This window comes from Tympanuchus pallidicinctus, unplaced genomic scaffold (assembly GCF_026119805.1).
Source record: "Tympanuchus pallidicinctus isolate F22 unplaced genomic scaffold, pur_lepc_1.0 scaffold28, whole genome shotgun sequence".
NCBI lineage: Eukaryota > Metazoa > Chordata > Aves > Galliformes > Phasianidae > Tympanuchus > Tympanuchus pallidicinctus.
In genome coordinates, this window is record NW_026294745.1 from 4,166,972 (window position 1) to 4,188,994 (window position 22,023).

Here is a 22,023-nt window from a genome sequence, read left to right on the forward strand (position 1 = left end):
ATATATACCCTCAAGAAACCGTGACTGTCGCGAGGGAGAGAGTTGTAAAACGTTGCCATGTCGTTGCATTTCATTTAATTTTTCTCTGGTGTTCGACGTGGATAGGCTTCTCAAAATCACGGTTAGTCCCAGCAGCGCATGGGCTGCTGCTCACCGTCCGGCAGCTGAGCGACCCGTTTCTGAGTGGAAAGGAGAAGCACGCTCTCCTGCAGCAGCAGATGGAGCACCCACTTTTTGTAACTCTTCAGCTACAAGGCGTTGAAAAGCATTGCCTTGCAGTGATAGGACCCCCAAAGCAGTAAAGAATTTTATTCTAGTGTTAGACTGCAAATTTAAACTTCATGACAGCACCATAAACTGCTATTACTAGCGTGTGATCCATTTTGCCTGCCGTGCTGAAAGTCACTAACCTCCCTTCAAACCTTTCAGTGCAGTTTCTGGTGTTGCCTTGAATATCAGCGTAGACCTTGGCTCCTGCTGGAGCTCCTATTCCAGAGCTGCTTCCACAATCACTGCTTGACCTGAGAGATATGTCCACATGTTGTCCTTGTCACAGTTTACAAACTGATTTTGTTTCCTGCTAATAAGGCAGTCAGTAAGTTAAGATACCATTCAGCTCTGTGACTGTATCCTTTTGCACCATTCCTCATGGGCACCTTCACACCCTTACTGAAGGGTCTGCCTTTTACCCTGCACACTCGTCTGCCTCAGCGAGATGCTGAGTTTGTTCATAGCTGACCCAAATCAAGATATGGGGAATGTCACGTAGAAGTGTTTTAAAGGTAATTATTCTGCTGATTATCTAGTGATAGCTGGCTAATCTCTTAGATAGTGATCTAACACTGCTGATGAACACTTTGGAAGCATTCTGTTGCCTTTCCTGAATGAAGCTATCAGGAGCAAGTGTTTTGTACATCCTCTGAACTGAACACTGACTTTTGCATGATGATAGCACCTGGATCCCACGCAGTAATTTATAAGACTTTGCAAATATTTGACGGGAGCTCAAAACTTGTGGTAAGGGACTTTTAGCCATTGATTTTACTTATTCCAAGTTAAAGTATCAAATAGTATTACTGCTCATGTTTGAAAGAGAAGATTGTTAACTTATAAATTTCTTACTCTGAGAAGCTTGTGAAGTACACTGAGCATTCTGCAAACAAAGTTAGAGATTGATTTTTTTATTCCCTGGAAGTTTTTATATTAAAAAATGCCAAACTCCATTAACTTGGCTTTGTGGGCTCCTATTTATAAATGTACACCTATTAGTTCAAGAAGAAGAGTAGAATTCACATGGGTTTTATAAAGATATTACTGTGCTGAGGAAAATGTATGGGCTACATACTCCAAAACATATTCCATATTCTTCCTAGCACCTGGAGGTGATCAGCAAACGTGCTAAAGAACACCAACAGAACAAGCACCAAAAATCTAGTTTGTCCAAAAAAAGAAAAAAGAAAAGAAGCAACCAGCTCAGCAAGACAGTGTTTTTCCAACAAAGAAAAACTTATGCAATGCTTAAGATTCAATTGCTATCAAATAAACAAAATGTAGAGCAAAGTGCAGTGGCTCCTGCAGATTTTCTCTCCATTTTGCTACGAAGTGGGAGATGAACAGGACAAAAGCTGCACTTGCATGTAACATCTACCATTGAATAACGCTGGTGTTATTTCAGGACAGAGGCGTTTAAAAATCCATCAATTCTAGATTATGGATGCTCCAACCGGCATTATGCAGACCACACGAACACTGCCTAACCACAGCAGGGGAAAAATCAGAGCACACGGACACAAGTGTGAAGCCAGAAACTGGGAATGCATTGCTCTCTGCAAAGCATCTGCTCCGTCCTTTCAAAGAGAGTTTACGAACAACTTTGTTCCGCTACGCTCTGAACGTGAGGGTTTAGAGAAATGCTACGGGGCAGCGCGGAGCCAAGCACTGCCCAGCCGCCTCCTTTCCAGCGGCAGCCGCGTGGTCCAACGGCTGCCGGCCGCGCAGAGACATGAGGCGCCGGATCCTGCGGAACCGGGCCGGCCCGCCGAGCCGCGGCCATGGCGCCCAACAACGGCCGCCGCGGGTCCGACGGCGAGCCCGCCCGCCCACGTGACGCCGGCCCCTCCCCCTCCCCGCGGCCGCGCGGCGTCGCTCTCCGGGTATTTGAACCGCGCTTCCGCCATCTTTCCAGCGCCCAGTCACGGCACGGAGCGACGCGGATAGAAGCCTCGGGAAAGGTAACGGGGTCGGGGCGTCCTTCTGTTCCCTGTAGGGCTGGGTGGGGGGAAGCGGGACCGCCGCGAATGGGGCGGTGGGGGTGGTTTCCGTTAGCGGCCGCTCTGCGGGAGCCGGGCTGGGTCGAACTGAGGCCGGGCCCGCGTGAGTGCCGCGCCGGGCGCCGTGCCTGCGTGGCGGCCCTGGCCTCCGCCCCTCGATGGGAGCGGTGCGGGACGAGAACGGCGCCCGTCTCCGTCTCGGAGGAAAGGGCGGGCGGGAGGAGAATGGGAGCGGGGCCTCCAACGGCCCGGGCGGCCGCGGGGGGAGGGGAGGCGGCGCGCTGCTCAGTCATGGTGCGGTGGGGCCCGGCCGGCGTCGCGGGGATGGGGGCCGCGTTCGGAGCCCTGCGGGACGAGTTCGGAGCTTCGCCGCCCGAGAGGGTTTTCCAGTGGGCTGGGAGAGTCACGCGGGGCGTCGCTTCCTATGGAGCGAGGCCGGCTTTCTTTGAGGCGCCCCGCGGAGGCCGCGGCTCGGCCCCGTTTTCGTAGCCTGGAAGCCCGAGGGGCGCGGCGGCCTTCCGTTACGGGCTCCGGGGCCGGGCGGGGAGCCGTTGCCGCCATTACCGCACGCTCCCGCCGCGTGCGGGGCGGCCCGGAGGCTCTTCCTGCCCCATCCGAGGCCCGGGACCACGCGCGGAGAGGGGAGAGGCGGCCCGGACCGTAGCTCGGCCTACGCGGCGACGGCCGCTGACTGGCGCGCGAAGCACGCGCCCCGGGAGGCGGTTTGGGAGCCGAAAGCGGCGGCCGGCCCCTTCCGGCGGGGCCTTGAACCAGCTCGCCTCTGTGAGCTCACATGCTTCCATTTCCCCTGCAGACCCAGCATGGCCGCCCAAGGAGAGCCCCAAGTGCAGTTTAAGGTAAGGAGTCTTAACTTTGTATTTTTCTTCCTCTTACTTTAGAAGAGTAGCAAGAACAACTCTCAAGAACTGCTGTGGATGGTAGATTTGGTTTTAAAGTGCTGACTTCTTAGCACTGTGCCTAACCCATTGTGTACTGCATTGCTTTACAACAACATTCTGTTGCACTATCAATCTGGTGCTATTTGCAGCTCTGTATAAAAATAACTTTACATAAAGCGCCATTTAAAATGTGTTGACTGCATGGAGTCATATTCACAGCAATAAAGAAAGTGTTAAGAGTTATTTAGAGCAACTGTTTTATGTTGTATCAACTACTGGGGGCAGAGCATTATTGAGTAGAGTTGTTACCTTAACAGCCAGAAGTCATTAAGACTGCTTCATGGAAGACTGATACTTTTTTTTTTTGTTTTACAGTGTTCATCCAGTATATCTCATTTGTTAGTAAAACAGTTTTTTTTTTCTGATTGCAAGATTACAGTTCTTTCCTCCAGTAATTGAGATGCTTGTATGTTAGTATAACTGTATGGACGATGCGTTCTAGTTCTCAATTATAAGGACCAGCTGAGTTTGGTCAGGAGTTATCGAATGATAGGTTTAACAAATTAGAGGCCAACACAGTAAGTGATTTCATTGGGAACTTCAGTGTTTGCTTTACAGTATTTTGTAAGACAAAGTACGTCGCTCTGACCTTCTTTTTCAATTGTATTAACAGCTTGTCCTGGTTGGTGATGGTGGCACTGGTAAAACAACATTTGTAAAACGTCATTTGACTGGTGAATTTGAGAAGAAATACGTAGGTATGTCTGAAGAAATATTCAAGATCTAGTGTGTTACAATTGAAAGTATAGTTCTCAACTTACTGAGTGCTCTTTCCTATCACTGCAGCAACGTTGGGTGTTGAAGTTCATCCTCTGGTATTCCATACTAATAGAGGCCCTATTAAATTTAATGTATGGGACACAGCTGGCCAGGAGAAATTTGGTGGTCTGCGAGATGGCTATTACATCCAAGGTAAGATGCGTTTATATGTAGAGAGATCCTGTATTCTATTCAGTTTGACCTTTCCAAAAGCTTTCACTGGGGCTTTCACTGGTGAGTTGCTTTATGAGTTTTCAAACTCTGTATAAATATGATCAGATAGGTTTCTGTACTAAAACTTAGTTTCAGTCTGCTGCTGCTTTGATATCACTGGAGAGTAATCATGAACCTTAAGTGATAGTTCTCATGAAATTAAGTGATTAAGAGATAAGTGTGCTTAAGTGAGCAAAAATTGCCTGTATTAGTATCTTGTGCTGGTGCAGAGACTTGGAAGAAATAAACTGTAAAACTTGAAATAGTATAAAGAAGTTCAAGCCTCTAGCAAGTGTATGTAGTTGCCTTTCTAAAGATGCAGTGGTAGTCCTTTATCTTCAAGCTCTGTTTTGTGAGTACACCTACATAGCTCTTAACATTCTGAAGGGAGATTTAAAGACTGACTTTTCTTTAAGAAATATCAGAATCAAGTGTTGTTTTGCAAGCTGTTCTGGACAGGGGCATTCTGAGATGTGAACTACAAGCTCTCAACTTATCTGAAAACCTCGATAGGCTGAGATTAGTTCAGTAGGTGTTAAGATGGTTTTCTCAGGTATTTGGGTGAATTTTCTTTCATAACCCTTGTGTAATTCATGCCATACAACAGCAGAATGTTCACAGAACGGCTGCATGAATAAAACTGGTTGGCATTTAAGTTAAGATGACAGGGACAGGGTCATGGGCTGAGTTCTGTGGACTCCTGCACCCTGATCTTCCTGCATCTGATCTGGCAAACAGCATATTTTCAACTGTGAGATGAGGAGAAAGCTAATTCTGATGCCCCAATAAGTGATTATTGTGGGTATTCTTTCCCACTCCATTTTATAAGAAAGTGCTTTCTTGTCTGATGTAATTGTTTGTTTTTTTTTTTTTATTTTTACAGCTCAATGTGCCATTATAATGTTTGATGTAACATCAAGAGTTACTTACAAGAACGTACCTAACTGGCACAGAGACCTGGTACGGGTATGTGAAAACATCCCTATAGTGTTGTGTGGCAACAAAGTGGATATTAAGGACAGAAAAGTCAAGGCAAAATCCATTGTCTTCCACAGGAAGAAGAATCTCCAGGTATGATGGCATGAGTTTGCAGGATTAGAGATTCGTTAAGTCTGCTAAGTGCATTTGTGTGCTGTTCAGTCCTTCAGAGTCAGGAATAAGATGAAACTAGACCAAGTCACAGGGAAAAAGTAGAGGTGCTGTTATGTCCAGAAATCATCTTTGGTCACACTGTTTCTTAAGAGTATCAATTTCTGCCTATTGGTAGGAAGCTACATTTCTAGTCTCTCATATTTCAAATGCTACTGAGGGCACAGACAGAAGTCATTAAGTTAAAAAGAATACCAAGACATTAGAGCTGATTGTGTGTGTCTTATTATGTTCTAATATTGGTGGTAAATAGTCCTATGTATTTTTTTCCAGTATTATGACATTTCAGCCAAGAGTAACTACAACTTTGAGAAGCCGTTCCTCTGGCTTGCTAGGAAGCTAATTGGAGATCCTAACTTGGAATTTGTTGCCATGCCTGCTCTTGCACCACCTGAAGTTGTTATGGACCCAGCACTGGCAGCACAGTATGAGCAAGACTTACAGGTAACTGAGGAAGAGTGCCAAAGTCAAAAGATTACCTGGCAGATAGTATCTGGATTCCTGGGGCGAGTAACCACGAACAATTCCTAATGTTACTTCTTTTTTCCAGATTGCTCAAACCACTGCACTGCCAGATGAAGATGATGACCTGTGAGGGATGAAGCTGGAGCCCAGCGTCAGAAGTCTAGTTTTATAGGCAACTGTCCTGTGATGTCAGTGGTGCAGCGTGTTTGCCACTTTATTATCTAGCTGAGCAGAACATGTGCTTAATCTTTGGGATGCTGAAAGAGATGAATGGGCTTCGGAGTGAGTGTGGCAGTTCAAAACAAAAAAAAAAAAACCAACAAAACTTCATAATTTTGGACCTGCATATTTAGCTGTTTTTTGGACTGCAATTACTTTCCCTTTTGAGTTTCAAATATAAGACTGCTGCAGTCACATCAAAGTGTTATGTGGTTAATCTTGTTTCTGTCATTCCCATTCTTTTTTTTTTTTTGTTTAGATAATAAAGTTGTATTTCAAATATCTCTAAGCAAGTGAATTTTCATGCGTTGTTAGAAAGTCTTGAAAGTGTCTTTTAACTGAGGCTAATGCTTGTCTGTCTCTGCATTCTTAATATTTTCTTCCCTTTGTTATGCTCCTCTTAGTAAAACAGAGCTAACAGTTAACCTTTCATTCATTTCCTGAAGCATATAACTAAAGCATCTGAAGGAAGCTGAACTAACTGCCAGGTAAAACTAAAGCAGTGAACACTTGACTGGTGTGTGGAGCTGGACTGCTAGCAAGCATAAATTGACCCACACTGAGTGGGAATGTTTATGTGCTCTGAGGAGTGTCTTGAGAGTTAAGTATGTAGTTCAGCTGGCATATGCTACCTTTAGATACTGTCTCTTAACTTTAACTGCATTATTACAACATGCCTTCACAGAGCTGTTTTCTTAAGTAGCCAAGAATAAATGACATTTAGGTCTGTTAAGTGACTACAAGCTGTATCTTTGCATGGAGCATCATTCAGTAGAGCTATAGTTGATGAAACTAAGCATCTTAAAACTCACTAACTAGAAGACAGTTGTAGATGAGCTTAAAATGCTCTTGGCTAAAGAACAACATATTAACTGAAACCCCATATAATACCTGGACTTTACTGTAACTGCACCAAGTTCTTAATTTGAAACTAGCTTATTCCAGCACAAATGATGGAAAACATCAACACTTATAGAGAATAATCTTGGTCAACATTAGTACTACCAGTAAACAAAAATACCATTTTTCAGTAGTGTTTGAGTATGTGAAGCCTTGGAACTCTTCAGTTTTGTATTTTTTGTTTCTTAATAAAGTGGAGCATTTCATTCCTTTTAACTTGCATGTTTGTATACATAACTCCTACTTGAGCATTTCTTAACACTTCATTCTGATGCATATCAGCAAGAATTGACTATTAAATGTTTGAGAACAATATTATATAATTTGTGTAAGTTTTAAGTTCTGTGGGATTTTAAAATTGAGATTGCAAGCACTTCAGCTCACTGAGACTGCAGAGGAAATGAGGAATGTCACGCTTGCCTTGGGAAAAGAAAAACTTTGTCTTAACATCCCACTGGAACTTCCTGCTGCATCATTTTGCTCCAGCTTCGTATTACAGGTTCTTTGTAGAGTTTACTAACTGGTGTGTGTCCTGGTTGCTACTGCTAGCTTGAGTACCTGCTGCTGACTTACTGGGTGGGGAAGCCTTCAAGTGATCTCACAAAAATACACTGCTTCAGAAGTGTAGGTAATTCAGCAAAGTAATTACACTGTGGTGATAGTGAAGGGTGGAAAAGAACACAGCATGAGTTACATTTGTATTATTTCATAGTGTATGTAGTGCAATCTCTACAACTCCCCTGCTCCACCCAGGTGCTAGGCTTTGAATTACCAAGCAGCTAAAGACTTCTAAAGAAGAGTGAGATAGCTCATCCTTAAAAACTGATGTGACTGTGAGATTCTTAAATGTTAGAGTCCTCAAAAACTTAGGAGTAGGCAGCAATTGTAGTCCTGCAAAGTAAACCTGACTTGAAATGCTTCAGGAGTGGGATTAAATGCATGCATTGCAGTATTACACTTTCCTTTTTGTATTAGCTGCTAATGGTTGGTTGAATAATGCAGGTGTGCTGATGTGGATGTGCAATTTCCTCAGTTGCAGTTTGTTAAAATTGTAAAAGGTTTACAGCTCTGCAGCCTTTCACTAGTTGGGTTTAAGCAAGATAAGATTACTTAGTCAAGTAATGAGGAAAATTGTTTTAAGCTATTTAATTATCATATCATTACTGATGTGAGACAAATCCCTTGCAATACCAACTTTGTTCTGCCTCTCTAACTGCTGTGTAAGGTTAAATGTGGGCTCTGATGTGTTGCTACGCATCACTTCTAAGTTCTCCCACTCCAACACCTTGTTTCAGGTATTTGGGTACCTTAGACTAGAATCAGTTCTGACGTTCAAAAGTAGGATAAAGTGCAATAAATAATAAAGCTGCAATGGCAGCATGCAAGTTGGATACCTGAAGAAACATTTTGCTGCGTCTGTATCATTAATTGAAGGAGGGTTGAGTGTCTCCTTAGGAATTTTAAGATTACCCTTCACTCTACTGGGCTTTTAAAGTCTGTCCATCCTATGTCTGGAAGTTATAGTTCAACAACTACCTCCATCTTTCCCCCTCTCCCTCCTTTCCATGGTTCTATTGCTCATACTCAAGCTAACTGCTACAAAAAGCAGTGCTGAGAAGTATTTTCTCTTTTGGAATTCAATTGAAACCACTTGGCAGTACCGGCCCCTTCTCTCACCTGGCCTTTGGCAATAGTTGTCTGAGCCCTTAAAAGCCTCTCCAGTGGGATCAAAGTGAATGTCTGAAACAACTGAAAAGATAAATCTTGCACTGCCTTTCATCAGTTGGTTTTGATGTGGGTGTGTTAATTGTCTCTTTTTTTGTCCTTCCATTGATCTGAAAGCCTGCCTTCAGCAATCTTTTTTCCTGGCTCAAACTGGTATGTGAGCATCCCAGGAAGGAGCTCTTGCACGTGCCCTGGAACAATTTTAACCATCTCTGTGTGTCCAGAAGCCCTTCAAGCTGGGAATGGATGTGAGGAGTATATATGTGACTGTGCTGTCCTAGGCCAGTAACGTTTTCTGCCACTGCTCTGGAGACAGCCATGGTGATTGTAATGTTTGGGGACCTCTGTCTGCAGTTTGTCCCCCTTCTTTAGGCTACTGCTTTACCAGCAAAGAAGAAAAACAAAAAAGACTTTTTGCTTTGGAGCAAACTTAACTGACTGACAAGTCCTGTAAAGTTGAGCTTGAAAGGACTCCATGGTTGAAAGCATGGCTTAATGTCATGAACCTATTTAACAGACCTACAATGTCTCAGTGATGAGTCAAGCCACAGCCTCACTGTATACTTAATTACTCAATTACTGCATGAATGTTGAAGCAAAAGTTGTATTGTCAATACCAAGATTCTAGTGTTTTGGGTTTTTTTTTTTAAAGGTTGAATGGTGTGGGTAATCCTCTTAGTTTGTTACAAAGAGAACAGATTGTTTAGTGAGTGACACTTCCCCCAGATCTCAGTGTTCTAGAGATTGTCGCTGAAATGGTGTCTGTAGATGTTCACTGGAAGGAAAGGCAATTTATTTTTTGGTATAATTTAACATTCCTACTGTTTACTTGAAGGGACCAAAACATTAAAGAAGCAAGAAAAAGTTTCCCAAATGTCATTCAAAGCAAACAAAAATCCAAATCACAAAAAGCCAAAAATGTTTCATGTAACATTTACAGTAGCTTTAGCGTTTGATCCACTGTCTCTGAAATCATGCTTCTAACATTGAAAGAAATCAGGACTTAATAACTTGGAGCTGTAACGATAAGATTAAGAGGCATTGAACTTGATTTATTCTGTTACCTATTTCTGTGAGAATACTGTAACACCATAATGTGATAGAAAGCACAGCAACGATAGAAGGGTAGCAAGGATAAGCCCAAATGCAGCAGCCATAGACTCAGAAACAAAGGAAGAAAATTGCTTACCTTCAGAAGACCTCAGGCATGCAGGGATCTCCAGCAAAATATCCTCACCTCTACTGCCAACCCTTAAATGGTCTGGGATGGGCTGGATCCTGGTTCCACCCCTTCCAATCACTCAGGCACATTGCCTGCACCTGAGCTCCCCTGGGTTGGCCCTGCCTTCCCATCAGGTGCTCTATCACTGCTTCAAGCTGTGACTCAGCATTTCTACTACACACTGTTAAAGGTCAGCTGAAATGAAGAATGTGTAAGGGTAACGAAGTCACAAACAGGAAGCCCCTACCTTCGTTTAGTTTCTTATGCTAGTGACCAAAAGAAGAAAATTTTAACTACTGTGTGATACGTAATGATGTCTATGGTAAAATTGTTGACTGTGTTCTGAAGCATCAGAATCATTCATTTTGGTTTTCTGTATAAAATGCAGAACCAAAAATAGCAAATCATGCAAATAATGTATATGGTTCTTGTTTGCTTGGAAATCCTCCATGTAAGTTACCATCCCAGGAACTGCTTGTCTGCTGATGGGTTGCTACACAAAGGTGGTAACAGACTGATGACTTCGCATCATGATATCTCTTGAAAAAAGCACTGGAGGGAATGTGTATTTTGCTTATGCTGAGGCTATAAAAGAAAGTCAGCTTTTCTGACAGTTTTTTGTTGTTGTTGTTAGGTTACAAAATAGTGAATGCAAACCAAGGCACGCACATGCAGACATGAGCTCATGCATGCACAGACATGGGTACATACACATGTGCAAATGCACATGGCCCTACACATAAGCAATCCTAAAACACTTAAAATATTTTATTTTTGCATTATCTGTTGCCATTTGATTTTGGACACAGCACTTTTTTCCTCTTTTGGGTTTGGTTGTTTTATTTACATAATAAAACTGGTTTCCACGTGCAAAGCACTGGTTTCAAACTGTAGTAAATGAGTGCATTATGTTGTCGAATGCTGTGCTGTAAAAGCCATTCGAAATGCCTCTTCTGCCACTCAGAAGTGTACAAGTTGCCTGATAAATGAGCGCCGCATCAGGTTATAAGAGCAGTTATTAACTTCAGTCTGATCAAATCTGACACAGCCTTAAAAAAAAATAATCCTGGTTACTGCATAATTGTTTTGCCTTGCTGACAATGCGCACGTAGGCTGCGTAGCACCTGAGAGCACGTTAAATCCAGTTTTGCTTAAACCTGTTGGTAGATGAGAGCTGCTTTTGCGGTACCGGTTTCAGCCACAGGATGGGGCGCGCTGTCTGCAGCTGCTGCGATGGAACAGAAGCGGCTCGACTGAAATACTCTGCGGGCTGCACTCACAGCAGCGCTCCTGGAGGAAGTGATGTGGGTGCTCGTGGGTTTACTGAGAGTAGCAAATGGCTGTGACTGCTGGCAGCAGTGCTAGCTCTTAACTGACAGACGTTTAAAGCTGGATAACACTCTACACCATTTTCTTGGTGTAAAATAAGCTAAAAATAATTGTGCTTTTCATTGAGTCTTTCCTTCATCTTCAGTTAAATCCACCAAACGTGAAATAGAGTGAATTAAAGAAAGACTTGTTTAAATAACAGAAATTCATTATAATTATAATTAGGGGAGCAAACCTTTCCCTGCTCGAGCCTTCAGATTTGAAACACAGCTGGAAGAAATGCCCTGTGACAGTTTGATCTGATTGTGCTGGAGAACGCTACCTTGCTTGGATATTGGGATACTGGTGATGTGAAGAACCACCTCTGTGCAGTGCAGCAGAAGTCCCTGCAGCAGAGGGAAAAATAAGCACGTGGCTGACTGCATGTTGGCAAATTCCTGGCTGATGTAGTGCTTGTGGAACCAATGGCAGCTGTTGCATGGGAGAAGAAAAGGCAGCGTGGCACAAAACTAATGTGGCACCTTTAGAAGTATAGCTTAGACTGCTGATAAGATAAAGCAACGAGCCACAAGAGAGAGGACACTTGCAATGGACTGAACCCATGGGTATGTGAGGAAACTGTACTGTAGGAAGAAGAAAGTACATGTACAAGTTGATCTACCAGAAAAGGCATGAAGAGTAGATAAATACTTTATCATAGAGCAAAGGCCTCATCAAAGTGATGATTATTAACACAATGATCTAAAGCATAATTAGTACAGTTATACTTAACGGAAATCCACAATTAGATATCAAAGCAACCAAACAAAAAACAAATGAAAACAAAAAACAAAACAAAAAAGCAGTTTGGAGGAAGAGAGAAATGAGAGACTTCTGGTAGCGGAGAATTTCACTACATGGTTCTCTACAAGAGAAGCTATTTCTCTCATCAGGTTATTAAGCATTTTAGCACAGTGAGGACCAGCCCAGTAACAGTTAAAGTGGACAGCAATGCCTCAAAGAGCATTGATGTTGGGATGTGAGGCATGTTCTGACCCTCATCTGTCAATGAAGGGCTAAAACTCCAAGACCCAGTACCCAAAACTGGGAAACCTGAAGTTTAGGTATTGTGGAATTCAGATCTTATGCTCTCAAGTTAATCAGTAACATTTCAGGTTTGAAGACTATTCAAATCCTAAGGAGGTGAATTTGGAAGCTACCTTGATATTTAAGTTAGCACTCTGGTTTCTGTTCCCACTCTCATTGCTTTTCCCACTTAGACCTAAAGTAAGATACTACAAAAGACAAAAGGTGAGTTATTCCCCATAGAAAGAGAAGCCTTTAATATGCATGTTCATAATAGGCTCAGATGTTTTTGCTGAGAAACACCTTGTAGGTCAACTTCATTTGTGGCAGTAAACTTGTTTCACAAAGCAGCTGAATGGAATTTTCATGGTTACTTTTACCCAGAAGAGCGAGACAGAACTGGGTAAGACTGTTAGAGGAAAACTGGCACACATTCCAAAGACAGAACTTTACTATGATGAAATACGTTTGTAATTAAGAGAGCCTGATTACCTGTATGATGCTAACAATGCAGTTCTTAGAGGCAGGGCTTTTTTTTTTTTTGCAAAGAAAACTTGGTTTAATTATGCATATTTATGAAACAACTACAACAAAAAAGTTGTGTGTTTTATTTATGATATGATTAGGAAATTTAATGTAAGGTTGTGTTGACATTAAGGTGTAGATAATTAAAGATCAAAATTAAATATTCAGGTTTTCCACAAAAGCTTATGCTACTTTGCAAAGAAAAAGAAATCAACTATTTTGTTTGGTATATAGATTGAGATGTTCAAGGAATTGCCACAGAAAAACAAGTCAGATAGGATGATATGATAAGTAGGAAAAAAAAAGAGTAATCCAATAACTACAGCCATCAAGTGAGACTTTATTTAAAGAAAACTCAAATGCATGGCTTATTATATGATTCACCTTCTGAGCTGGTCTTTGAATCTCCAGGCTCTTAATGATTTTGAAAAGAATACATTAGTTGGTCAGCATAATGCTATATTAGCCTTATAAAGGTATATTCATTTGATTAGTTCTAAATTCTGTTGCCAAAAGTCTTTATTTGCTGGCATCAACTCAGAACATTCTCATTCTCTTAATTAGAACAATATTTTTTCATCATAGCATGAGCCTTGCTGAATTAGCTCCAGGAGTTCTGTTTGTTTGCTTTCTCTTCAGTCTGAAGTTTTCTGTTTGTCCTTTTAGTCACAATCAGCTCAAGGAAAATCTCATGCAATAGTTTCACGAGTGTGAGTTCCGCTTTCTCATTTTTTGCCAAAGTATCTTTTACTAACTGATATAATATAAGGACTTGCATCACACAGTGGCCACTGCCACCCTTACATTGTCCTCTGTTAATGTGGCACTACGCAAATAAGAACTGTAATGCCGGAGTTGTTCTACAGACCAAGCTTTTTTCATAGCTGATGTTGTTCTTTGCTGACCTGAGAAGCATTTGAGTTGTGAGGGAGATCTCACCCAGAGCTGGGGCCACAAAAAGAACTTGTGAAGGTACTTGCTGTCTTAGATCTGACAGTCGTTCTAGTTGCACTATTAAAGGATTACAGTCTGAGAAGGTGCATATCATCAAGGATCATCCCACTGTTAATCACAGTAATACGGCCACAGATATGAACAGAACTTATTAGCAACTGCTTCTCATGCTAGTGAAACATCTGTGCCCTCCCATATCAGTGTTCTTCCACGGGCAGCATACATCTTGGAGACAAAACTAGTTTGTATGACTGTACACAGTTTGTATGCATAGTACTACCCATAACATCTAGAAAATGCTGCTTTTATTCCTTTTTATTAGAACTGATCTTTGGATATATATGTATATTTTGCTCTGTGTTGAAGATTTAAACTTGTTGATTTTCATCAAAATTAATACTGTTTGCCTGCGATGGAAAAAAATGAGGAAGGCAATTACAGAAATACCACTACCTCAAAAGTGACAGAATCATGGCAAAACACAGCTGGAATACACCAAGTCCAGATTGGAATAACACAACATAAAGAATAATAAACCACTAGAGGTGACCCATTCCTCTGTAAAAACTGCTTCTGCTTTGAAGTTCAGTGAGTAAACAGCATGCTCATTATGAACAGAGCTGCACTGGCACGAACATCTGCACTGAGATGGAGACGTGTGTCACAAACTTTTGCTCAGGTTCCTTGCAGATGTGCAAATATAACCAAGTTGTGCATATGTACGTATCTGAACAGCTCCAAGAGAAACAGCGGAGTTGCCCTGGCTGTCTTCTGTGCCAAAGGACAGATGATTGTGTTTACAAAACAACTTCTTGTGTAACTGAAGTTAAGTAACAGCAGTTCTACAGCCACAAATGCAGGAATTCCATGTCAAGCTGGCACTAAAACCACAACTTTCAGCAGGTTGGTGTTGATATATCAGCTGCAACCACCTAGTTAGTAATCTCTGTTACCGACAGAGTTTGACTAGGGAGCTATTTTAATCCTGAATATGTACTGGCATGTGAGCCTGTGATATCAGAGAAGTTTAACAAAACCCAGCATTTAGATTTAACCTTAAAATATTCCTTTCTAAGATGTCTGATAAAACATTTTGGTCCCAGTTATGTACTAGATCTCTCATGGGGAGTTAATGACTCCAATGAAAATAAAGGAAGAAAACCATATTATGGAATGTTTGTCTTCTGCACTGTACAATAAATGCTTTAAATAATTATTCTCTCTGTTTGTATTCACATAGCAAGGAGTAAAGATTTTTAACATCAGAGTGTCTTACATTTCCCGCTAAATGGCAACCACAGCATTTACCAATATTGTTTTAATAACATACTAATGCTGAAGGAACAAGAGCTGCACAGGGAAAGCTGAAACTGAAAGTTCAATCACCTTGTAATAAGTCACACTCATTAACGTGGTGGGAAGTGATATCACCAACATAAACCATGATTTTTTTTTCCTTAAACCTTTTTGACTGAAAGTGCTGCGTCCCTCCACACACCTCTCCACTGCATTCCTCTCCCACCCAAAGAAAAGAGGAGGAAAAGAGGAAAAAAGAAACCTGGGGCATGTGATAATCTGGAGAGCCCTGGGAGCCCTCCCAGCACTGCTGCACCATGAGATCGCAGCTCCTCCCTTCCTCGCTGCTGTGGGAGAGCTGTCCTGGGGAGAATCCTCTCAGCTGCTGAGCACAGGCTGCGCACAGTTACCTGCTGTATATCTGTGCTCTTATTGACGTGCAAGTACTTTAAAGGGACATTATTTTATCTGCAGGTTACTCAGGAGCAATCCACTGCGGCTGTTTGTTTTCTGAGCGCTGGATCAGCGACTGGGTTTGCATGCAAGGTGCCCAGTGCTACCTCTGGTCTGTGGTGGGAGCAGTGTGACTTCTCAGATCAGGTTTCCAGAGGATCATACGAATATGTTTAGAAATTGTTTCTGCAAATAATCTCTGATGTCTGGTTGCAATTTGCTGTTTCCACAAAAATTCCTGGCAGTGAGCATGTTTGCTTGGATTCTCACAATTGTTTTGGTAAGCATATTCTCTCCCTTGACAGGCCCCTCTTGGCAAATATTTCAAATTCCTGTCCTTCTCTTTTTACAGTTTAATGCTTTCCTGATTTTTAGCCGCAACTTTCTATTATTTCTAAGGGTGGCTCTACTTGTCAGTACGTGATGCGGAATTCCTGGGGTTTACACAGAATTCTACTTTCAGGTTACAGAGGATTTTCTGGCTAACAGGAGGGAGGGAAAGAATCTTTGCAAAACAAAGCAACATTTCAAAAACTCAGTGAAAATAAGCAGAAGCCACACTGTGCATAGCTGAGTGGGAAACTACATTTTTGAATGGACTAAAGTTAAAAACTCTCAAAACTGCTTTGTTAAAATTCCAAATTGAGGTTACAAACCAAAGATGTATATTTTGGTGATGCTGAAGATTTGTAATTAATTTTGGTGACACAAGTTAATTTGTGCCGTATGAGATACATATCGTGCAACTTCCTGAATTAAATAAAGTTCCTTTCATCCCTCAACTCTGGAGTTCCATCTACTCAGTTCATGGCAAGGAGTTACCACCAGAATATTCAGAAGTTCAGTCATACTGCTGTGGAACCAGCTGGCTAAACAGTCACAAGGCCAACCTGCTGGACTTCCAAATACAGAACCTTTATAGAAAGGGTCAACAGAAAGAAGCAAAACAAAAACAGAACAAGCTGGCTCAACCCAAGAGTTTGGTGCAAATGCCATGAAATGTACCAGCAAGGAAGGGTAAATGCCATAGAAGGAATCAGGCCATTATAGGCTGATAAGGGCACCTGAAGAGATAAGACCAAGAGCCACTAAATAGGTGGGGGAAGGGGAATCGCTAATGGGCAGAAGAAAAGCCATCCTGGGCAGGGGAACACACATGGAAACAGGTCGTGTGGTCACTTCTCCATCAGCTGCATCTTCTGTGTTTGCAGTGCTTCGCTGATCGAGTAAGTGTCAGGGGCTGAAGGTAAGTTCAAATTTGGGAGACATATATATAATATATATAATATAATATATATAATTTTTAAAAATGCAATTATGTTTTGGTAAAAATAAAGGCAATGACGCTGCTGTGGCTCTTATGGAAGGGATTTCCCGGTTATTTTACTAGCTGTGCTGTGCATCTTTGAGAAAATCAGTAGAATGGCTTAATGCTGCAGTTTCCCCTCCTTGACAGGTACACAGTAATATTAATCCCTCAGTGCAGTGTGATTTAAAGCAGTATTTTTATAAAGGTCATGTTCCTTTAAACAAATACAATCTGTTGTTTTGATGAATAGCTCTTAGCTTTCCTTCAAAGACTTGTGTCCGAAATCTGTTATATTGTTCTTAAACATTTGAATTGGGAACAATTGGTCTGGCTTTGATTCTTCTTTGAATGCGCAGATTGCTAAAAGCTGTAATCTCTTTAATCTGCTTGCTGAGGCACATTAGCTTGTTTCCACTTGTTCCTAGCTGGCTGGTGTTAGGACCCAGAAAAGAGACAGCAGCAACGTGATATAAATAGAGTACCAGAATGGGACAAAGTTTGAGAAGAAAGCATGACATCACTCAGACTTGCTCTCCACCCAAAAAGATCTGGGATGGAGGTGCAAACGTGAGCTGGACAAGAGAGGAGTTAGCAAGTCTTTTCAGTTCATTTCCCAGGGAGAGAGTGAGAGCTCTATGCTTTATGCGCTATAAGGAAGTACATTTTCTTGCTAGCAAAACCAAAACTGGCTTCGGATCTCTGACAACGTGAAAGTAATTGAAAGGAAAAGACAACCATAGGAAGAAAGTTGAAAACAAGATATTTTCTTTTTGGCACAGATTCTAGCAGAAATATTTGACTTCTTTCCACGGAACGGTACAACTTTCGGATCCGATGCACACTGCTTCTAATTCTTCCGCAATCACAGTAATTTATTTATGGTTAAATGAAGAGATCAAAGTGTGAAGAAAGCAAATACTACTTAAAGGGTCGGAAGGATATTTTGCCATCACTGAAGGAACAGACTTCTTGAACCTACAAGGAAAATGTCCCTTTTAATACAAAAAGTAGCTAAGGAAAACTTATGATTGAAAACCCGCAGGAATTTGATCTCGGTTGTACTTCTAACCTTAAATAGATGATGAAGAATTTATTATCTCTGCTTTGCTGTCATTATTCTTTGCTGATTTTATTGCAGTTCAAAAATCAGGTAATGTTCTGAATACGGTCGGCACTGACGTATATTTGGATCCCTCTTAGCAAGTTTTGCCTCACCATGTCTCATTATAAAATGTTTTATGTGCAGGTGTACGGAAACTATTCCCAGCTACTCGAACACCCAGGTAAGGAATGTTTTACTTATACTTTATGACACCATGCTTTTATATAAGTATGCATACTGTATCTTGTTTTCTTGCTTTGTATTTTTCATTGGTTTAGTAGCTCCAAGAATCAGTGACCCCACATTTGAATGTCAGCTCTTTAGTAAAAATACAATAGACTGAATTATTGAAGTATCAGACCATCCTAGGCAGTAAAAATTCGGTAGCCTATCTGCTAAACATCTGCACAGAAGTATGTCTGAAGAAAAATGGCTTGTATTCGATAGGGAATTTCTCTATACAGTGCTTATTATTATGTTTTAGAGCATATTTTCTGAACTAGATTTCTACACAGGTCGTTTTTTTTTTCTCTCTCTCTCTTCTTGTGTTCAGTGTTTTAATTCTTTGATCTACAGTTAGACGTGCTGGTTTGTGTACTTTGCCACAGCATCAAGTGATCTACCCTCCTCCTAGCCATCATGCTTCAGTTAAAATCAGTTGTAGAGTGTTTTAAAGATCTCTCATCTGTTTTCAATGCAGAAAATCTCACTCAAAGCTTATTTGGGGTCTGTGTGTGTAACTGCTGAATCCTTCTGTTTATATAAATAGTTTAACCTCAAGCCTCATGGTGGTGTACAAGTACAATTTTACTGCTTTGCAATTCATGCATTGCTTTGTGCTGTTAAGTTTCCACAATATATAATTACGCTCAAAATAAAATACAGTGTGATGTGGAGTTATGTTGTCTGCTATTGCAGTAACTTCAGACCAGTTACGTGTTCTACCTTCATTCAGACTAAGAAATGCCATCTCTTTTCCTATCAGTAAGGATGACAGGCTTCTGGCCAATAGAACCAGTAAGGGGGTAACGGTCTTCCTCACTGGGGGGGCAAGCTATATGAGATTTGTCTGTAGCACAAATCTATGGGGATATGTAGGTGGGAATGATGCTGTCTGAATTTGTAGAGACTGTAAACAATTCAGAAGTGCTTTTGTTCTAAACGCACAGTAATTATCTACTGAAAGAACTATACACGTATAAGCTGAATTCAAAGCAATAGGTATTTGTTTTGAGAAGTTTTCTTGGGGCTGTAAGAGGGATAGCAGCATGGCTTTATATAGTTCAGAACTGGCAGCTAGGAAAGCCACCGACGAACCGCATGGCTCTCAGAGATTCATTTCTTTGTTGCATCTCTGGTTGCTTTCCCATTTTCTTTGCCCGTTTTTCCCAGCTTCAAAATGTAAGGCTCTTAGAAGCTTCTCCTTAGGAATCTGTTTGATACCAACTGCACTACAGCCATTAATAAAATACTCATGCCATATCATGATACATTTCTGGCATCAATTCATCTCCTTCCCAGAGATTTTTCTTGTTTGTCTGTTTTCCTCTCTTTTGCTATATTTTTCTAAGACTTCTATTAATTTTAATCTTTTTTTCCCCCCTGATATAAAGAGTAAATGTTAATGAAAGGAAGAGTTATTTGCAGATAAGCACACTGTGAAACAGCAGGCATGTTCTGTGCTCTGCAAAATAGATATTTTGAGGATGGTATGGAGGTTCTTCAGCACAGGTTACCTATGTGGCTTCTCTTAATATCACAGAAATTCATCACTCTAATGTCAGCAGCAGCTAGAATGTACTCTTTGAAGACAGAACTGAACATGTACCCAGATATGGCTTATGTAAATGAAAGCAGGTTCCTACACCCTCCTCCCTCAGCATGCCTTTCTACACAAGCTTAGTTGAGTTGGACTGCTTGGAATTCTCAGATTTGGCTTTGTGCATGCTTATTCTGTGTCATTATTCTCCTACCTTGCCAGTAGTTTTCTCCTTTTGTTAGCAACTATGCTTTTCTTTGTCTTTTTCAAGTATCCAAAGGAAATGTGATCACAGAACCCCTAAATGCATCCCTATCTCATCTATTTACACTCATGTTCCCTCTATGTGGGAAAATCTCTGTCAACAGCAAACACTCCCAGTTAGATAGGCCAATTGTAGTTCCTGGTCAATTAGGAACGGTTTGTTAGGTATCTTTGGTACTATTCCATTTGGAAGAGAAGCAAAGAAGTTCATTCATTCTCACAAAATCAAAGCTTGATATTGTTTTGTGCTTTCAGATCTATGAGTGTTTATTGTGACGTTTAAGAATTTTGTCAGTTTTATACTTCCATTCGGTCTTAGGTTCCTCTCCTAAACCCTGAAACTATACTCTGCTCTGAAACTATACTATGAGGATGAGAATCATCACAAGAGTTCATCGCTCCATGGTTTGACTAGAAAGCTTAAGGCCAAATAAAATTTTTGTCCCTGCAATTCCATTATAATGAAACCTAATTTGTATCCAGAATAATAAAATGGTAGAATAATTGTCAAATGGGCAAGCTGTTCAAATCTCTCTTCAGAGTAAAGAAAGTCTCTAAGTGGCAAAGGACACTATTTGTGATTTGTTTTACTTTGCACACAGTTTTGGGAGCTTTTGCATGGTGTCCAACAGTTACAGTGGTATTTAAGAAGCTTTTTTTTGTTTCTGAGACTCTTGAAAGCTTGCTTGGTAAAAAAAAAACCAAAAACAAACAAACTGGTTGAAGGGCAAAGAACTACACGTTCAGTATAACTTTATAAGTAAGTTTGTTTCACTTTTCTTGGAGACCCCAGAAGTTCTTTACTCCTACACTTGACGATGCGCTTGCTCTTCATTTTTCTTAATAAGATTATTCACTGGTAAGAGTTTTGGGGAGTTAAAGTTGCACTTTGTTAGATCAATTCAAACTCAATATTAAATATCCATCAGAAGAACAAAGATGTGAAAGGCAGAGGGGTTTTCTTGAAGCTAGCTAGTTATCTTTTTTTCTTCTTCATGCATCGTCCAGGGGATGGATGGGGCTGTATCTCAATGGCATTTTATGAAAAGTATTAAAAAACAGTCAGGGAGTTCAAGGAGGTGAGGGAGACTGTGTTTTTGAAACAAATCTGTGGAACTTCATTGTATGAATATAGATGAGGAGGGGAGAAGGAAAGAGAATGCTTGATGCTTTCAGTACGTTTTAATTTGATGGTAGGGATATTAAGGGAGAACCAGAAAGCACCCAATAATCACTTTGATTGAAATCTGAATAAAAAATGCCGATTTTAAGTACTTACTTCGTTCTCCCCCAAAAAAGAAAAGATTAACTCAAATTAACAGGATGCCGTGCCATGATTTTGTATTCACAGTAAAATTTCCATGTATCTGTATCAACCCTCTAAAACTTCCCTGCATACAGGAGATGATCAATTTCTCCTAGGACAGCTTGTTAAATTATTTTCAGAATAAAGGATTTCTTGCAGCTAAAAAAATAAAAATCCATGTTTTCCTACATTTCCTAATGCTACACCTTTAGAATAGACATCACATGAACACAAAATCTGATTGCATTGGACTGCCTGCTTCTGCTCAGGTTAGAGTAACCACAATTCCTAAAAACTGCTCTAACTCGTATCGATTAGGCTCTACTGCTAAATCTGTCAGAGGAAACCAGCAGATGGTTTTTTTGCAGCATATCTGGTGTTAAGGAGGACGTTTAGGGAAACAAAGGCCACAAGCATCCTCCCCACCATGTAGCTGAGCAATCTGGAACAACTTCTCTTAGGGAGGATCAAATTCCTTCTATTAAAGGGCGTAGTTCTGCTATATGCTCAGTCACTGTGTGAATTACCTGGAGACACCAGTGCTCGTTTCTGTGCTAGTGCTCATTTCTGATTACTGTTCCTCAGAAGAGGAAAAAAGTGAAAAGTGCTTGCATTAGTATCATCTGACAGTGTTGCACTGGTTTTTCTGTCAGTTTTGAGAACAGGATAAGAGTCTTTGGAACTCTTCAGCATCTTCTCGATTTCAATTTAAGTGTGGGTATTGGAGTCCTGTATGGAGGAGGCAGAAGCAGAGGAATTGTTCTACAAAGGCAAAACATC

General features: G+C 41.1%; 3 protein-coding genes across 7 annotated transcripts in view; 2 read left to right on the forward strand and 1 right to left on the reverse strand.

Annotated features, from left to right (window-relative positions):
• RIMBP2 (RIMS binding protein 2) overlaps positions 1-22,023 on the reverse strand; it is a 403,010-nt gene that overhangs the window by 136,700 nt on the left and 244,287 nt on the right. The window lies entirely within an intron of this gene.
• Positions 2,116-6,323, forward strand: RAN (RAN, member RAS oncogene family). The gene is made up of 7 exons (XM_052691416.1): positions 2,116-2,231; positions 3,085-3,127; positions 3,843-3,927; positions 4,016-4,141; positions 5,085-5,272; positions 5,624-5,794; positions 5,901-6,323. Exons 2-7 carry the CDS (start codon positions 3,092-3,094, stop codon positions 5,943-5,945), a joined length of 651 nt encoding a protein of 216 aa, XP_052547376.1. The 5' UTR covers positions 2,116-2,231; positions 3,085-3,091; the 3' UTR covers positions 5,946-6,323.
• Positions 15,675-22,023, forward strand: part of ADGRD1 (adhesion G protein-coupled receptor D1) — a 123,767-nt gene continuing 117,418 nt past the window's right edge. For 2 of the 5 annotated variants that reach the window (XM_052691408.1, XM_052691404.1), the window contains exons 1-2: positions 15,675-15,783; positions 18,059-18,095. In XM_052691408.1, the coding sequence (XP_052547368.1) occupies positions 15,706-15,783; positions 18,059-18,095 (115 nt within the window). In that variant the 5' untranslated portion in view covers positions 15,675-15,705. Of the gene's footprint in view, positions 15,784-17,273; positions 17,963-18,058; positions 18,096-22,023 lie in introns of those variants that run through there. The other 3 variants (XM_052691407.1, XM_052691405.1, XM_052691403.1) reach the window with 3 other exon arrangements.

Bases quoted from the DNA above. Each gene is read 5' to 3' on its own strand.
- RAN (XM_052691416.1), top strand. From the start codon at position 3,092: ATGGCCGCCCAAGGAGAGCCCCAAGTGCAGTTTAAG. The intron at 3,128-3,842 runs GTAAGGAGTCTT...TTGTATTAACAG, and splicing joins AGCCCCAAGTGCAGTTTAAG to CTTGTCCTGGTTGGTGATGG. The intron at 5,273-5,623 runs GTATGATGGCAT...ATTTTTTTCCAG, and splicing joins ACAGGAAGAAGAATCTCCAG to TATTATGACATTTCAGCCAA.